The sequence below is a fragment of the Neovison vison genome, chromosome 1 (genome assembly GCF_020171115.1).
Source record: "Neovison vison isolate M4711 chromosome 1, ASM_NN_V1, whole genome shotgun sequence".
Lineage (NCBI taxonomy): Eukaryota > Metazoa > Chordata > Mammalia > Carnivora > Mustelidae > Neogale > Neogale vison.
This window is the reverse complement of record NC_058091.1, coordinates 211,565,857-211,583,568: the sequence shown is the minus strand read 5'-3', so window position 1 is coordinate 211,583,568 and position 17,712 is coordinate 211,565,857. Positions and strand designations below refer to the sequence as shown.

The 17,712-nt window shown below is 38.0% G+C and overlaps 1 protein-coding gene across 4 annotated transcripts in view; it reads left to right on the top strand.

Moving 5' to 3' along the window:
• CMYA5 (cardiomyopathy associated 5) overlaps positions 1–17,712 on the top strand; it is a 90,262-nt gene that overhangs the window by 28,769 nt on the left and 43,781 nt on the right. For all 4 annotated transcript variants that reach the window (XR_006386571.1, XM_044266372.1, XM_044266354.1 and 1 more), the window contains exon 2: positions 6,322–16,762. Coding sequence is in view for 3 of the 4 variants with exons in the window: in XM_044266372.1 (XP_044122307.1) it covers positions 6,322–16,762 (10,441 nt within the window). In the remaining variant the exon portion in view is untranslated. The remainder of the gene's footprint in view (positions 1–6,321; positions 16,763–17,712) is intronic.

Genomic DNA, 17,712 nt, shown 5'->3' with positions numbered 1-17,712 from the left:
CTGAGAACTTTGTCAGAGGACTGGAAACAATCAGAAGAATGGAAATACTAGTACTGAAAAATATAATAACAATGACACATTTGATGGTTGTAGTAGTAGTTTAGACACACCTGAAGACAGAATAAATGTACTGAATGATAGATTGAAAGAAACATGAAAATAAAGCATAGATAAGACACAATGAAAAATTTTAATTTATGAAAAACTGGAATCTCAGAAAAAGAGAAGAGGGACAATGGACAAAAGCAAGATTTGAACATAATATGGAGAATTTTTCAAAGATGATGAAAGATATCAATGTACAGATTTAAGAAGCCATACAAGCTCCAAGCAGGATAAGATTCCTAAGCACATGATAGTAAAACTTCTGAAAACTAAAGATGACAAGATTCTAAAAATAGCTGGGTGGTGGTGGGGAGAAATAATCCAGAATATCTTCAGAAAAGCAACATTGCTAAGGGTTGATTTATCAATGAAACAATGAAAGAAGATAGTGGAATGATATTTTTAAAGTGCTGAAAGAAAATATCTTCCAATCTAGAATTTTATACCCTGAAAAAAATATTCTTCAACAATAGAAGTGTAAAAGACTTTAAAAAAGAAAGAGTAGAGAGATTTTATCACCACCAGATTCACCCTAAAGAATATACTAAATAGAATCTTTCAGGGAGGAGGAAAGTGATACCAGATGGAATGTTGGAAATGCAGGAAGGAATGAAACACAATAAAAAGATTCAGTATCTAGGTAAATATAATGAATACTAACAGTTTAAAATAGTAATAAATTTATATCCATGGGATTTAAAAATGTTTATAGAATTAAAATATAATTACAGTAGCATATAAATTGAAATTAAGGTGGTTTAGGGTTTTTGTGTTATCTTAGAAAAATTAAAAATACCAATTTGTATTAGACATTAATGGGTCAAGGACCCATATTGTAATCTCTAGCATAATCATTAAAAAAAATAGTAAAATGTAACTGCCAACCTGATAGGGAAAATGGAATAATAATAAATAGTCAATCAGAAATAAGGCAAGAAAGAAGAGAAAAAGGAACATTAATCAAAACGAAGTTGGTATAGTTTAATTAATAGCAAAGTACTACTTTATTAGTATCAAAGCATATATAGGCAAAAATCATTATTTGCAGATAGAAGGGACATTTCATTATGATTAAAAATTAATAAAATCAAAAATATATAACTATTCTAAATTTGCTGTACCTAATCACATGGCTTTAAATATGTAAATCAGGTATTAACAGACTACAAAGAGAGACAAATTCATACTTATAATAGATATTTGAACAGGTCTTTCTCAGTTGCTGACAGAAAAAAGCAGACAAAACATTTTAGTAAAGATAAACAAAAATTTGAATAAGGTAACTAATAAGTCAAACTTAGTTAGCATATATAGAATGCTGCTGAGAGACTGCAGGACACATGTTTTACAAGAACACAGAAATATTAAAAACAAACAGCTCCCCAAAATTTGGCCAAATAGCCATAAAACAAATCTCAACAAATTTCGAAGTGTAACAATATAAATAATTCTTTGGTCACTATGCAATTAAACTAGAAAGCACTAACAAAAAAATAACTAGGAAATTACCTTGTGTTTTGAAGTTGAGAAAGACATTTTTAAATAATCTCTGGGTCAGATAAGAAATCACAGTGGAAATTCAAAAATATTTTGAGGTGGATAATAATGAAAATACTATATATACAAACTTTTATATGATACATCAAAATCTTTTTTGAAATTAATTTCTTAAATTAATACATTAGAAAAGAGGAAGGTGGAAATTAATGATGTAAAAATCTATCTCAAGAAGGTAGAAAAGTAATTATAAGTTAAAGTCAAAGAAAACTGGAGACAGGAAATAATGAAAAGTGGACATTTATGAGATAGGAAACATCAATAAGGCCAAATTTTATTTGAAAAGTTTACCAAATGATAACCTCTGGTTGTTATTAAGAAAAGATACAAATAACCAATATCAATAATGAAAAAATAGATAGCATTTTAGGCCTTACAAAAATTTAAAAGATCCTGAAAGGATATTATGAATAATCTTAATCCAGTTACTTTTTTTTTTTTTTTTAAGAGGGAGAGTGAGAGGCAAGGGGCATAGGGAGAGGGACAGAAGGAATCTTAAGCAGGCTCCACACCAGAAGCTAATGTGGGGCTTGATCTCACAACCCTGAGATTGTGACCTGAACCAAAATGAAGAGTAAGACACTTAACTGACTTAACTACACAGGTGCCTCAATCTAATGACTCTTTAATATTTAGGTTAAATAGGAAAATTTTTACAAAATACAACATACCAAATTGCACACAAAAATAAACAGAAATTTCAGATAGACTGAAATTTATTTATTTATTTTATTTATTTAATAACTATTAAATAAATTAAATTACTAATTAAAAATGTTACCCAAAGACTCCAGGCCCTGATGACTTCAAAAATAAAGTCTACCAAATGCTTAAGGGAGAAATAATACCATCTTCCATAAATTATTCCCGAGAATAGGGAAAGAGACCATTTCCCAATTTAATTTTTGAGGTCACAGTGATGAAACCTGATAAGTATTTTGTAAGAAAATAAATTACAGGACAATTTTTCATGAATACAGGAGCAAAATTCCTAAATAAAGTATTAGTAAATAAATTCCAACATTATATAGAAAGTTTAACATATCAAAACCACTTGCAGTTTTTTTCAGGAATTCAAGGTTGGTTTGATATCTGGAACTCAATCACTGTAATTGATATTAACAGAATAAAAGATATGGCCATCACCATAGTTGTATAAAAAATGCTTAATAAAATTTAACATTCATTTATTATTTTAAAAACTTTCTCAGCAAATAGGAATAGAAGGAAACTTCCTTAATCAGATAAAGGTTATCCTCAAAAGAAGGCAGAGTCTTTGGCACTCAGCTCTGGTATCAATCTATTTTTTCCTGATCTAACTCAGACCTGCTAAACCTTTTCCTTGCTCAACTCTGAAAGGGGCTAGAAAGTGAGCTACATACTCAGGTCATCAAGATGTGTCTGTCTTCTACATGGGAAGCCAAGTAATAATGAGAAGTTTGCTCTGTGAGAATCAGAGGAGAATGAATGACATGATGTTCATAGCCAATATCCATTAATTATGAGAAGCTGATGTATACATCTTCATATAGATGAGAACACTTGTGTTTCTGAATAAGAAATATATTTCTGAACTCTGTGCAAACCATTTCTCTTCTATTAAGGGAAATTATTTTTTTAGACTGAGTGTAATGTGAATACTTGGGCTGTGGTTTTACACATGCTAATATAGTCATTCTCTGATTCCTGTTGGCTCTGTCATTCTTCTTTTCCTTTGCTTCTCTCTAAAAATCCAGACATCCCAAAATACTTTGGATTTTTCAGTGAGCCAGGCTGATTTATTCATATGTACATTTTGCATATTCTGTGACATTTTCCTGGAATAACCTCTCCATCCTCACACCACCTCCACGCCTCATCCATTTGGCAAACTCTTATTTATTCTTCAAAATCCAACTCAAGTATCTTTCCTCTGTGAAGTCCTCTCTTCTTTACATTGTCACCGTATCTTGCTTGTCTTCTAGAATAGTACTAATCATACTGTGTTAGAGTTTAGTTCTGTCTCCTTATTAGATTTTTAATTTCTTGAGAGAAGGTTCTGTGTCTTTATGTTGTGTTCCTAATATTTAAGCCCCAAAAAAGTTCATTAAATGAAGAAATGAATGAGTGAATGAATAAACAAACAATTGAATGAATCTACCTCAGTGGCACTCTGTTTCCTATGATCACCATTTGAGTATTCTGCTAAGTACTCATGAACTCATTCTAGCTAGTAATGAAAACTTCTCTGGTTGAGTACATTAAATTTACAATCAATAATTAACTCTAAATTGAATTTATAATTGCTTTTATAATACTACTACAATCATGGGCATTCAGAATGCTGACTTCCCAGATGCATGTCACAACCTTAATTTTTAATTTCATCCTGCTCTTAAATAAACAAAAGGGAGAAAGAGTAGAAAGAATTGAAAATTCTGAGGAATAACTTTAATTAAGTATGTAAATAGCTTGAAAAAAACATTGTAAAATAAGATTCAATCCAGAACCAAGATAGAGTATTAATTTCTAATTAAGTTCAGTGGTTTAATACCAAAGCAAATAAGCGAGAGCAGAATTGCCAAGGAAGTAGAAAACTAGTTCTTCCTACTACTTGCCAGCCCTTTGCACTCATGGCATATATAGGAAGTGACATTACTTATAGTTCTCTGGGGGTAAATGGATGAGGCTGCTTGCTGTTAAAGACCAGATGGGCAGGGGTTCTGGCTGCCCTAGTCTCTCCCTGGCTGTGGTGAGAGTTAAGTCAGGATCTCGTGGCTCATAAACTCTTTGCTGGAGACTGCTGGGGAAACTCTGGGGTTTAAGAAAGGGGAGTAGAATGTAACTATAAGGATTTATGGTCTTGGTGCTTAGCCTAGGCTAACTAGGAAGTGTTTGAAGTAAGCAAGAAAGGCATATACTACTTAAATTTCATAGTTACGATTGTTTAGGCTGGTGATTTTCAACTCTGCTTTAGACTGGAGTCACTTGGAAGCTTTTAAAACATAAAAACACAGCAATACTGAGACCCTACCCTAGTATAGTTAAATCAGAGTCTCTGTGGGGAGGGGTAAGGGATAGAATCAGTATTTTTAAAAAGCTTCCTACTGGTGATTCTAAAATATGTCCAGAGTTAAGAACCACTGACATAAGCAGTGATTGATGATTAAAAATTATTAGCAAGGGACCTAAATTCTGTGTATGTTTTCAAAAAGTTAACAATTAATATATATATACTTATATATTCATACTTATAAAAATCCATACTTAATTCAACACTTATGCTTCATGAGGTTTTAGGGTAAGAAGTTCTTTGTTTTTGTTTTTATTGTTGTAGAAAAATATACACCAGTCGGTAGTTTGTGTTCATTGTAAATTGCAGCCATATTCTTAGAAGGTTACAGCCCTTGGAGTTTTAATCTTCAACTTAATGCTTATGAGATAATGGCAAACATGATTACCAAATTGATCAGGAATAGTAACACTGGAGGTTTTTAAACTAAGCCTTGAAGAAGAGATAGAATTTAGATACAGAAAAGGTGGAGTGAGATGGGAGTGAGAATCGTAAATGGAGGAACAGCGTGAACTCCCAGAAGGAAGAGGTATAAGAAATTTTCAGAGAAAAGTACTGCAGTGTCTGAGACAGGGGCTCAATGGCAATTGAAATGGCAGCTAAAGCCAGCAGTCTCTCGAGGGCAAATGCAGTCCACCTATAGCAGTTGAAAATGGCTATGCCCAGGCTCCGTTGGTCTCTAATCCAATGATGTGTGGAAGCTTGATTACAGATAGTGTTTAATGAACACTAACTATATGCCAGACACTTTTCCTGAGCGCTTCATGTGTATTAACTAATTTAATCCTCATAGCAATGTGGAGAGCTAGGTACTGTTACGATCCCTGGCTTACAGATGAGGAAATGTGCAGCCTGTAGGTTGTTTTGGGGATGTCTCTATATTTTCTCCATATGTCCCTATGGCTCTGATCCAGAGTCCACACGATGTATTTACTGGGCAATGAATTACATAGTTAAAACAGAAATGTCCAAGGTAGGAATAGAGTAAAAGTGGGTACTTGGAAATAAGGTCAACTAGGGATCAGAAAGTTAAGTATTTTGAACTTTTTTCTATAGGTATGAGGGATTTACTGATATTTTTTAAGCAAGGAATGGGATGATGGAAAATTTTAGTTAAGTAGGTCTGGAAAGAGGAGTAAGGTAGGTTAAGGATAAGGGAGGGTGGGAGGTAAACATTAGGAAGATAATGAAATAAACTAGAGATGACATGATAAAAAGCTAGGTCAGGGTGGTAGCAGTAGTAACAGAGATGGCACAGATGCCAAGTGCCCATTATGAAGGTCCTGGTGACCACAGGGGGAGCCTGAGTGACTGGGTAAGCCATGGGAGGTCAGGGGGACAATCCTGATTAAGGGTAGGTGGTAAACCAAATCATTCCAGCCTGGGATGTGTTATTCTACTTCATATCCTAACTTCAAGTTTTAAATTTTATTTTGCATACTTACCTATTTTTGATATGGATGACAATATTTATCTGTATAATCTAATTTCGCACTAGCCCATTACTTAGTAAAAATAGGATATTGACTTTTTATTATGTGTAATTAATATAGTGTTATTTTTATTATTAATATATGTACTATTATTAATAATATTACTTTCTTTAGATTATCAGACCAGGATGAAGAGGGCAAGACCAAGCAGAAGTGTATCATATCTGACCCCTCCTTTTCCATGGTGACAGTTCAACGGGAAGATAGTGGAATAACCTGGGAGACCAATTCAAGCAGGTCTTCCACGCCTTGGGCCTCGGAAGAGAGTCAGACTTCTGGTGTGTGTAGTCTGGAGGGGTCAACTATGAATTCTCGTCCAGGGAATGTTTCCTTTATTGTGGATGAAGTTAAAAAGGCTCGGAAAAGAATGCCCAAGTCAAAGCGTGGCTCACCATCACTGCGTCGGAAAGGCAACAAAAAAAGAAATTCTCTTGAATCTCAAGATGTTCCAGCAAACACAAAAGATAATCCTTTGATTTCAGAAAGCCAGGTACTAAGCACCCAGAAAGAGAAGTTCTCTGCTGGCATATATGATAAAACGAGAAAAAAGAAGACCACCTCAAATACACCTCCTATTACCGGAGCAATATACAAAGAACACAAGCCCTTAGTGTTAAGGCCAGTCTATATAGGAACAGTACAATATAAAATTAAGATGTTTAATTCGGTTAAAGAAGAATTAATTCCGCTACAATTTTATGGAACATTGCCAAAGGGTTATGTAATTAAAGAAATACATTATAGGAAGGGGAAAGAAGCATCCATTAGTCTAGAGCCAGATATGAGCAATCGTGATTCTAATATAGTTTCTCAAACAGGCAGATTAGTAGGCCAAAGCATAGAAGATGATAAAGTAAAACAGCTTGCTTCACCCTGGAAAGCTGCGTTCTCTAAAGGATCAGAGTCCTTGATCTCTTCATTCCGTCATGAAGATGAAAAGAAAATTTATGTTGATTCTCCACAAAAGGCCACATCTGGCACTGACCACACAGCTTCCTCTTTCGCAAGTAATGACACAGCAGAACAGGAAATACAGCTCAGTCCTCCTGAGTCAGTGCCACAACAGCCAGGTGATGAAGCAAAACTCTGTGAAATGGAGCCGTCCTCTCTCACACCTGATACATCTACACCTGGGTTTTTGGAAACAGCAAAGGAAGAATTTGAGCCTGATTCACAAGAAATTGTGACTTTAGAGCATGACTCTTCAGTCTTACCACCTTTAGTGGATGAGGTAAAGAAGGAAGATGTGTATTCTGTTGACCATTCCATTTCACTGGAGGCAGAAAAGGATTCTCTGGAAATAGGTGCACCAGGTCTGGCAGCATCCATCGAGGAAGATTTTGGCCCAGAGATGGAAGAGTTGGACCTGACTTCACCAGAAAGGGCAGAACCAGTCTCTGAACAACAAAACCCTCCTCATCTTGACATCAAAGGAATGGAAGAAGAAAATGTACCTGAGCCAACCATTTCTCTTTCTGAATCTCTAGTGTTAGATGAACCAAAGAAAGAAGAAGTTGAAACTTCTCTGCCGAGAGCTGCTACGCCTGAACCCAAAGATTCTAATTTAGTGGAAGAAGAGATCATAGAACTTGAATACCCAGAGAGTCCATCTATTTCCAAGAAGCCCTTCTCACCATATTTGGCCCCTGAAGTGGAGCAGAAAGAAGAGATCCTTTTACCATCACTGCAAACATCCACCAGGAGTGACCATGTCACTTCATCTGAAGAAGAAAGAGAGGAAAATGAGTCTGTTTCTACTGATTCTGCCTTTGTTTCAGAGTATTCAGTCCCACGGGATTTGAACCATGAACTAGAGAAGCAAGAAATTGAGCTAGTTTCTCCATCCACCATAAAAGGTATATCTGAACATCCAATTTTTTCAGAAGAAGAGAATGAGGAATTTGAGCCTTTGGCCTCTGCATCTGAGCGCTCTCTCTCACCATCCACAACTGAGCAGACTTCTGAATGCCAGTCCCCTCTCTTTTCTGCAGCTTTGTCAGAACACATAGTCCTGTCCGGAGAAGAGGCTTCAGAAAGTGCATGTTACACACCAGATTCCATATCTGCTTCTGAGTATTCAACTCCATCACAGGAAACAAAAGAGTCACTGATGAAAACAGTTGACCATAAATCCCCATTAAAATCAAAAGGTGTTTCTGAACACATGATTCCATCAGAAGAGAAAGACGACACTGGACCATATTCCTTAGATGTGGCTTCTGCATCTGAGCGCTCTTTCTCACCATCCGCAGCTGAGCAGGCTTCTGAATGCCAGGCCCCATTCTTTTCTACTGCTATGTTAGAACAGGCAGTCATGTCAGAAGAAGAGGATCTAGGAAGTGAGCGTTTTGCAGCAGATTCAACCCTGACTTCCCAAAATGCAGTTCCACCAAATGCAACACAGGAACCTCCAAAGAAAATAATTGATGATGTGTCCTTATTAAAATCAAAAGATGTTTCTGAGCATATGACTTTCTCAGAAGAAAAAAAGGAAAGCACTGGAATGTATTCCCCAAATATGGCCTCTGTTTCTGAACATTCTCTCCCACCATCCACAGCTGAGCAGACTTCTGAATGCCAAGCCCCACTGTTTCCAACCCCTACACTAGAACAGGCAATGATGTCAGAAGAAAAGGATCTAAGAAGTGAGCGTTTCACAGCAGATTCAACACTGACTTCCCAAAATGCAGTCCCAATAAATGTAACACAGGAATCCCCAAAGAAAATAACTGATGATGTGTCCCCATTAAAATCAAAAGGTATTTCTGAGCACATGATTTTGTCAGAAGAAAAGGAAGACACTGGACTGTATTCCCCAAATGTGGCCTCTGTCTCTGAACACTCTCTCCCACCATCCACAGCTGAGCAGACTTCTGGATGCCAGGCCCCATCATTTGCAGCCACCGCATCTGAGCATGTGGTCCTATCAGAGGAGATAGTAGAAATAGAGCGGTACACACCCTCCTCCACCTCGACTTCTGAATTTTCAGTACCACCACATGCAACACCGGAATCACAGGAGGAAGAAATTGTCCACAGATCCCCTTTAAACCTAAAAGGTGCCTCCTCACCTGTGAATTTCTCAGAAGAAGAGCAAGACATTGGACCTTTTTCTCCAGACTCAGCATTTGTGTCAGAATTCTCATTTTCACCCTATGCAACTCAGGAAGCAGAGAAAAGAGAACTTGAATGTGATTCTCCAATATGTTTAACATCACCATCTGAGCATACTATTTTGTCAGATGAAGACACTGAGGAAGTTGAACTTTTTTCTCCAGACTCAGCATCACAAGTTTCCATCCCACCATATAGAATCCCAGAAACAAAGAAAAATGAATTTGAGCATGATTCACTGGTAACTAAAATATCAGCTTCTGGATATTCTTGCCCTTCAGAAGCAGATAAAGAAGACCTCATGCCAACTGCTGCCATACCCACACCTGAGCACCTTGGTTCATCACAGAAGCAACAAGCCAAACCTTCTCCTTCAGTGTCTGCTTCTAAAGATTTGATTTCACCATCTTCAACAAATAAAAGAGAGATCACAGAAGTTGAGCCAGATGCTCAAACAATCTCAACATCTATATCTGAATATCTCATTTTGACGCAGCAGCAGAGAACTCAAGCGTTTTCAGAACCTGAGTCTGAAGACTTGATTTCACCATATTCAACCAGTGAAACAGAGAAGGGAGAAATCCAGACTAGTTCATCAGTAGCTGCAACACCTGTTTCTTCACCTGCACAATCATTTATGGCAAAGGAAGATGCCAAACCTGTTTTGCATTCATCTCAATATTCAGCTTCACCTGATTCAGTCCATGAATTTCAGAAACAAGAAGCCAAAGTATCACTCACTCCAAAAGCTGCAAATGAACAGATGGCTTTGTTAAAAGTTGAAAGTAAGGAAGAAACTGTGCCTGATTCTCAAGAAGCTACAGCACATGTATTACGGGATCAAGAAATGGAGCTTCAGCCTCCAAATGTTCTAGGGTCTGGGATGAAATATTCAGTTCTGCCTGACTTGGTAGATGAGCCAAAGAAGGATGTGAAACCCAATTTAGCTCCAACTGTGACATCTGAACTAGAACAGAGAATGTTGTCAGAGAAGGAACGTGAAGTAATAAAACCATATTCACCTCTAAAGGACACATCTTTATCTGGACCTGAGATCTTATCAGCAATAAAAACGCAAGTGAAACATGACTCTGAAATAGCTGGTACACCTAGAGTGTTGCATTCAGTTCCATCAGGAGTGCAAGAGGAAGCTAAACATGGGCCACCTGCCCCAGAATTTTCAGAAGAAATAAAGAGAGAAATCGCACCCAGTTGTTCAATAACCACAACATCTATAACTAAGCATGATTCAAGCTTACCCAAGTCAGGAAAAGAAGAAACTCCAACAGGTTTATCTTTCACCACCCCTATAGAACACCCAGTCTTAACAAAAGTCGAAAAGAATGAGTTAGGAAGTGGCTTTCCATCACTGGTGACATGTATAGATGACCATTCACTTCTTAAAGAAGAAAAGATAGCAAGGAAAACTAGTTCTTCTCCTACTGAAACTGTTGCATCTGAACATCCAACTTGGTCAGAAGCGGAGAAAGAAATTAAATTTGATTCACCTGCAAGAATATCCTCTTTATCAGAGCATTCTTTGTCCAAGGTAGAAACTGAAGAAATTAAACCTGGGTTGCCAATAACCAAAGCCTCATTGTCTCAGCATTCAGATGTATCTAAGGAAGAGAGGGTGGAAAATGAACAAGATCGTTCCTTTTCTACAGTCCTTGACTCTGAACGACTGGTTTTATCACAGAAAAAGACTTCTGTGTCTGTCTCAGAGGAATCAGGGCCTGAACGTGTCCTTTTGCTCAACCAAGGTGGTGAGGTGAAGAAGAAAGAAACTGAACTTCCTTCCTCACAAAGCATGTCATCCGCACCCAAACATATAGTTCCAAAAGACAAAAATGAGGAAATTGGAAGTTCTTCTCCTGAGTTGGAAACTTTAGTGTCAGCAGACTTAACTCTGACCCCCAGAGGTAAGAACAGAGAGATAGCAGAGCCATCTTCTACAGCTCAGGAAGATTTCCTGTCAGAAAGACAAGATCTTCCTCTGGCAGAGCTTTCGTTGGAACTTGAAAAGAAAGACAAACCACACCAAGTATCAGAATTACCAAGCACTGTGTCAGAATTCACTTGTAGTTTAGGCGGGCAAGATGGATCCATAGATGCAAAACAAACAAAATCTCCCATAACCAAAACAGGAGATTCTGTCTCTGAAATTTCAGAGGTTTCATCATGCCTAAGGGAGGAACCTCAGATTCAAGAAATTAAATCTTTCTCTCCCAAGGTAGTCAGCTTAAGGTCAAAAGAAGCATTGATGTATCTAGTTGAAGGAGATAGCCCCGAAGAACCTCAGCCACATACCTTTTCTTTAAAAGGATTATCAGAGAAGTTGAACCATTCGGCTGACATTAAGACAGGAGGAAAACAAGAAATAAGCCCATTACTATCAACAGGAAATTTGAAGACACAAGTGATAGGAGATATTGAAAGGAAACTAAGTGAAGAAACAGATCAACCAGATTCATTCCGTGTGCCCCAGAGTGTAAGAGAACCATCAAAGATGGTTTCTTCTGACCTTGTGGAACAAGAGAAGCCCGAAAAAACACTTCATTCAGATCAAGCTGTTAAATTACCTGATGTAAGCGGGCCTTTTGCAGATAAACAAGGTCTAGGTGTTAAACAGTTTTCATTTCTGAAAAAGAGCTTGCCTTTGGAAGAATCAAAATCATTTATCACAGCTGAGCTTGCAGACATTAAAGAAACACAAATGCAAGAGGCTCTTTTTGTTCCCAAGGATGAAAGCTGGATGTTGGAAAAGCCAGAAAGGGATCTGGCAAGTCAGCAGGAAGAAGGAATACTGGAATCTGTGGAGCTGGGTTCCTCCGGCAGTAATGATTTGAAGACAGAGCCGCTCAAGGCCGCTCTGCTGGATAAAGACCATACATGTGAAACCAGAAAGCAGCTTCTGCCACATTCTTCAGAAGAATCTCCTTTATCATTAGGAGAGCCAGTATCCACTCTCAGTACCTCCAGGGGTGACATAGAGACCTTATCAACTAAAACTTACTCTTCTGAAGAAACAAAGCTGGCTCCCAAACCAAAATCTTTAGTTCCAACTAGAAATGTAGAGATAAATGAAGCAGAGAAGAAGCAGATTCTCCCTTCTGTGGGGAGTGAAAGTTTGATACTGGAGAAAGCAACCCCAGACTCTTCCAGGCCTTGCAAAGAAGGCAGCCAGGAAAAAATCAAACCACTTTCTGAAAGAATCCACCAGAAACCAGTGTCTGACCCATCAATGGAAGAGATCAAATCAGAAACTATTCCCTCTCCCACCAAAGCATCCCAGTTCCTGGCAGAAGATGCAGAACCTGCCTTGGGCAAAGAAAAAGAAGCACACAGGAGTATATCTCCTTTACCTCAAGAGAAGCCATTAGAAGAAGCAAAAGTCATTCAGTCAAAGGTCGTAGATGATGTTAATGAGAGAGGGAAGCCAGCATCTGAGGTGAAAATACCCACACCAATAAAACCCCTCTCCTCAATGCAAGAAAATGAAGAATCTCAACTTGCAGAGCCACTTGAGGTGACACAAAAGTTGCCTAAGCAAGAGAAGGCGGTTGAGCCAGGCCTTCCTGAGGAGAAAGGGAAGAAAGGAATATTATCTTTCACATCATGGATGTCCAGTTTGTTTTTTGGATCAAGCACTTCAGAGAAGAAAGTTCCTGAAAAAGATTTAGAAGCTCAACCAAGTCCATCTGTAGAAAAATCATCACCTGTGATAGGGTCTGAAAGAACAGCTTCAGCTGACTCTAATGCAACCGAGAAAGCAGCTGATCATCTGTTACCTGAGGCAAAACTTAAAACTGCTGAAAAATCCAGAGATACTTCAGTTAAATCTGGTGAAGGCCAAGAGTTTGAAGAAGAAAAAACCACATCTTTATCAAATGTAGAAATTTTACAACAGCCACAATCCAACTCTGAGGTGTCTAGTGAAGATTATAGGAAAAAAGAAATTCTAGACTATTCAGAGGAAATGGACCTAAACTCAGTAGTTGCTTCTGCTGATGGTGAGAAACATCTTGAAATTCAATCTTATTCTCCCATGGGTGAGAAATCCATTGTGGAAAAAGTGCAAAATGCTGTTCCTCTTCATATCACTGATAGTAAAAGAGCCCAGAAGCCAGAAATTTCTGATCCATCTAAATGGAATGTTTCTACTCTTAAGAAGGAGCCAAGAAGTGATCAAAGAGAAAAATTACTCTTTTCGTTTGATGCAGTAGATAAGATGCCACAACAGCCAAAATCAGCTTCATCTGGCTTCACAAGTAAAAATATCACAGAGGAATCAGAGAAGCCAGAGACAATAATTTTGCCAGTAGAAGAATCTAAATGCAGTCTAATTGATCTGGGTGAAGACAGACTGAAGAAAGAAATGCTAAAACCTACTTCCTTGAAAACTTCTGAAGAGGAAACAAAACTCAGGCCTGTTAGCCCAACTGAGGAGAAAGGTGACTTGATAACCAGATCATATTCTGTGGCAGAAAAGAAGGTGCTGGCTGAAAAGCAAGAAACTGTGGCCTCATTAGAATTTAGAGATAATGAGCTAGGGAAGGCACAAACTATTAAATTGGAAGAATCAAAAGCTGTAGCTGTGTTGCAGCAAGTCTCCCAAAATGAAGACCACACAGAAAGATATACAATAATGAAGCAGGAGAAAGAAGAAAAACCAAACCAGTCACAGGTGTTTCCAGACGGAAAGCAGCAGCAAGAAATACAGCCTTATTCTGTGAATGTAGTCAGGTCTAAGCCTGAAGAATCAGATATCTCCTTAAGTCCTCCTTTGGATGAAACTCAGCCATTTTCATTAGTTAAAACTGTATCAGTTACTGAAAAATCAGAAACTATGCTCTTGAAGGGTCACCCAGAAATCAGGGAACCAAGGGCAGTAGGAGTTCAACCACATCCAAGAGAAGAAAGTAAAGTTTTGGTGGAGAAAATCAAGATGTTCCTTCCAGCGGATCTCCCTTATCATGATGAAAAAGATAACTACTCTTCACCTAAGGAAGTAAATCTGATAGTGGAAAAGTCAAGCAGGGATATGGCAAGTCACAATGAAGAAAAGGACCACGTCACAGTGGCAGAGCCATCAAAAGGTGGTTCAATAGCCACAAAAGAAAGTACGAAACAAGGATCTCCATCTAAAGAATCTGAAAGGATTTTAGATCATCATTTTGATGAGACAAAGAGCTTAGAAACCCCACCATATTTGTTGTCATCCATGAAATCACAAGCACTTGTTTCAGGAACATCTCCAGAAATTAATGCAGTGAAGAAACAAGAAATACCGTGGTCAGAATTGACTCCAGATAGGCATACAATCCAAACTATTCAAACATCTAAAGATCTAACATCTGAAATGTCTAAGCAATTGGTTCTTGCTTCAAAGCACCATATGGAGGTTGTGGAAGATACCCATGTAAGTGAACCACACTCTTCAGCAAGCAGCAACTATGCTCAGTTTATAAAGAATGCGTCAGCAATCAATGCTGGTAGAATGGTTCCTCATAGAGAAATATCCAAGGAGCCTGAAGACACATATGTAAAAGGGGAAGACTTCACAGTGACTAGTAAGCCAGCTGGACTTTCAGAAGATCAAAAGAGTGCCTTCAATATTATTTCTGAAGGCTGTGAGATATTGAATATTCATGCTTCTGCATTTATTTCTTCAGTTGATCAGGAAGAAAGTGAACAAATGCAAGATAAGTTGGAATATTTGGAAGAGAAGGCTTCATTTAGAACTATATCCCTTCATGACAGTAGTGAGGCTGTTCCTTGCCATAAAACATTAAAGAGTGAGTTAGAAGATTCCGATCAGGTTATATCACTGCAAGAAAATAAACGAAAGGAATCTCTTAACACAAAACGGGAGGTACCCACAGATTCAGAAACTGATGATTTCACCTGTAATCAGCCCACAGCTCCCAGTGATGAAGATTATTTTGAAAAATATACATTGATTGATTATAACATCTCCCCAGATCCAGAAAAACAAAAAGCCCCAAGGAAATTAAATGTTGAAGTGGAACTTCCAAAGGAAGTTACACAAGATACTGTCTCTTTCCCAGAAAGATCAGAGGAAGGTGCCCTGGAACATGAATATGACTTGGTGAAGTTAGACGAAAGCTTCTATGGGATGGAGAAGGATTACAGCAAATTATCTCACCCAGAGACCCAGAAGCCTTTGGGTATTCAGCAATCAGCTGACAGAGATGCTTCAAAGAACATAAATAGAGATGTGGACTTAAAGTCACCTGGGATGCCTTTATTTGGTGCAGAAGAAGGAGTTTTGTCACCAACCCAGATCTTTCCTACCACCACTAAAGCCATTAATCCCGAACTTCTGGAGGAGCCACCTGCACTTGCATTTTTATACAAGGATCTGTATGAAGAAGCAGTTGGAGAGAAAAAGAAGGAAGGGGAGACAGCTTCTGAAGGTGACAGTGTGAATTCTGAGGCATCGTTTCCAAGCAGGAATTCTGAAACTGATGATGGAACAGGAATATATTTTGAGAAGTACATACTCAAAGATGACATTCTCCATGGCACATCTGTATCTCAAAAGGACCAAGGCCAAGGCCTGGAAGAAAAAGGAGTTGGTAAGGATGATTCATACAAACTGATAGCTGCAGAAGGGGAGATTTGGGGGAGGTCTGGAACTGTTTTGGGGGAGAAGAGTCTGGAAGAGGAACAGAAAGCTACTTACAGGGAAGAAGAATCAGTATGCCATGTGGAGACCCTTGACAATGAAGCTATGCAGGGGAAAGCTCCCATCACTGAGGAAGTCACTGTGGTTACCCAGAAGGTAAGCTATGCGATTCCATTTGAAGACACCCATCATGTCCTGGAGAGAGCAGATGAAACGAACAGTCAGAATAATGAAGCAGCTTCTGCAAGTCCAGAAGCCAATCTGAACGTCCCAGTACAAGTGTCCTTTCCAGAGGAAGAATTTGCATCTGGTGTAACTTGTGTTCAAGAAACACTGCAAGAAGAATCTAAAATAATGGTCCCATCTGAGCCAAGTGAAGACAGACTCCGCAGTAGCCCCGTTCAGGATGAATATGAATTTGCTGAATCCCTGAATTATGAAATGGTTGCTCAGGACACTTTATCAGAGGAACTGTATTCAGAATCCACACCAGAAGACGTGTTATCTCAAGGAAAGGAATCCTTTGAACATGTCAGTGAAAATGAATTTGTGAGTGAGGTGGAACAAAGTATGTCTGCTGAACAGAAAGAGTTGGGTGGAGAGAAAGCGGAACAGAAACAATTATTGTCAGAGTCAGCAACTGAGAAGGAACAAAAGGAACTGAAAAAGTCCCAGATCGACACATACTGTTACACTTGCAGAAGCCCAATTTCTGCTGTTGATCAGATGTTTGGCATGCACAAAGACCATGAGATTGCAACGCTTGATACAGCTATAAATGCTGTAAAGGTAAAAAATATTTTAAAGCATATAAGTACATAATAATAATATGTTTAATTTCTTTTCATATTTTCTCAATTTAAGAAGTGACCAATATTTGATATATTCATATTTAGGGATAATAGTCGGAAAGAAAGATAAGAATTCTTCCCTAGGCATTTAGTTAACATCAATCTGACAAATGTTTATTGGGTATACACTGTGTACCAGGCATTTTTCTAGGTTCTGGCAATAACAGTGTTCTGGCAATAACAGTGTAAATAACACAGGGTCACAAACTTTGAGGTGTTTGAACTTATGACAGTAGCCCTTAACATTATCCAAAAAAGCCAAATAATTTTATTTTTATTTTTTAAATATTTATTGATTTGAGAGAGAAAGAGTGAACGAGCAAGTGAGAGAGAGAGAGAGAGCAAGAGCACAAGCAGTTGGGGGGCAGAGGGAGAGGGAGAAGCTGATCAGGGAGCCCGATGTGGGGCTTGATTCCAGGACCCTGGGATCATGAGCTGAGCTAAAGGCAGGTGCTTAACCGACTGAGCCACTGAAGCACCCAAGCCAAATATTATTACATTGAAAAATATGCTTTTTTTGAGCATAGAACACAATTTATTTTCTATTATCTACACTATCATTCTTTAAAAATACACATTTATATTACATTGAGCAATTTCATTGCAGATTTTATAAAATATTCAATACAGCCATTTTAAATTTTGGTTTCCTCCATATTTCCTTTGGGTATAAAATTGATATTAAAAATGATCTTCTTTCTATGTCTATAGACTCCCAATGTTAAAATGTTAAAAGTTAGTCACAACACAAATCGTTTTGCATGTTATTATAAATACTCCACTTCCCCTGGGATACTACTAGAAGTAAGCATTTGGTCTTTGAGATTCTTATGTACTTTCAGTAGCCTCCTAACTGGAATTCCCACCTTTCTCACTTTAAGCCATTCT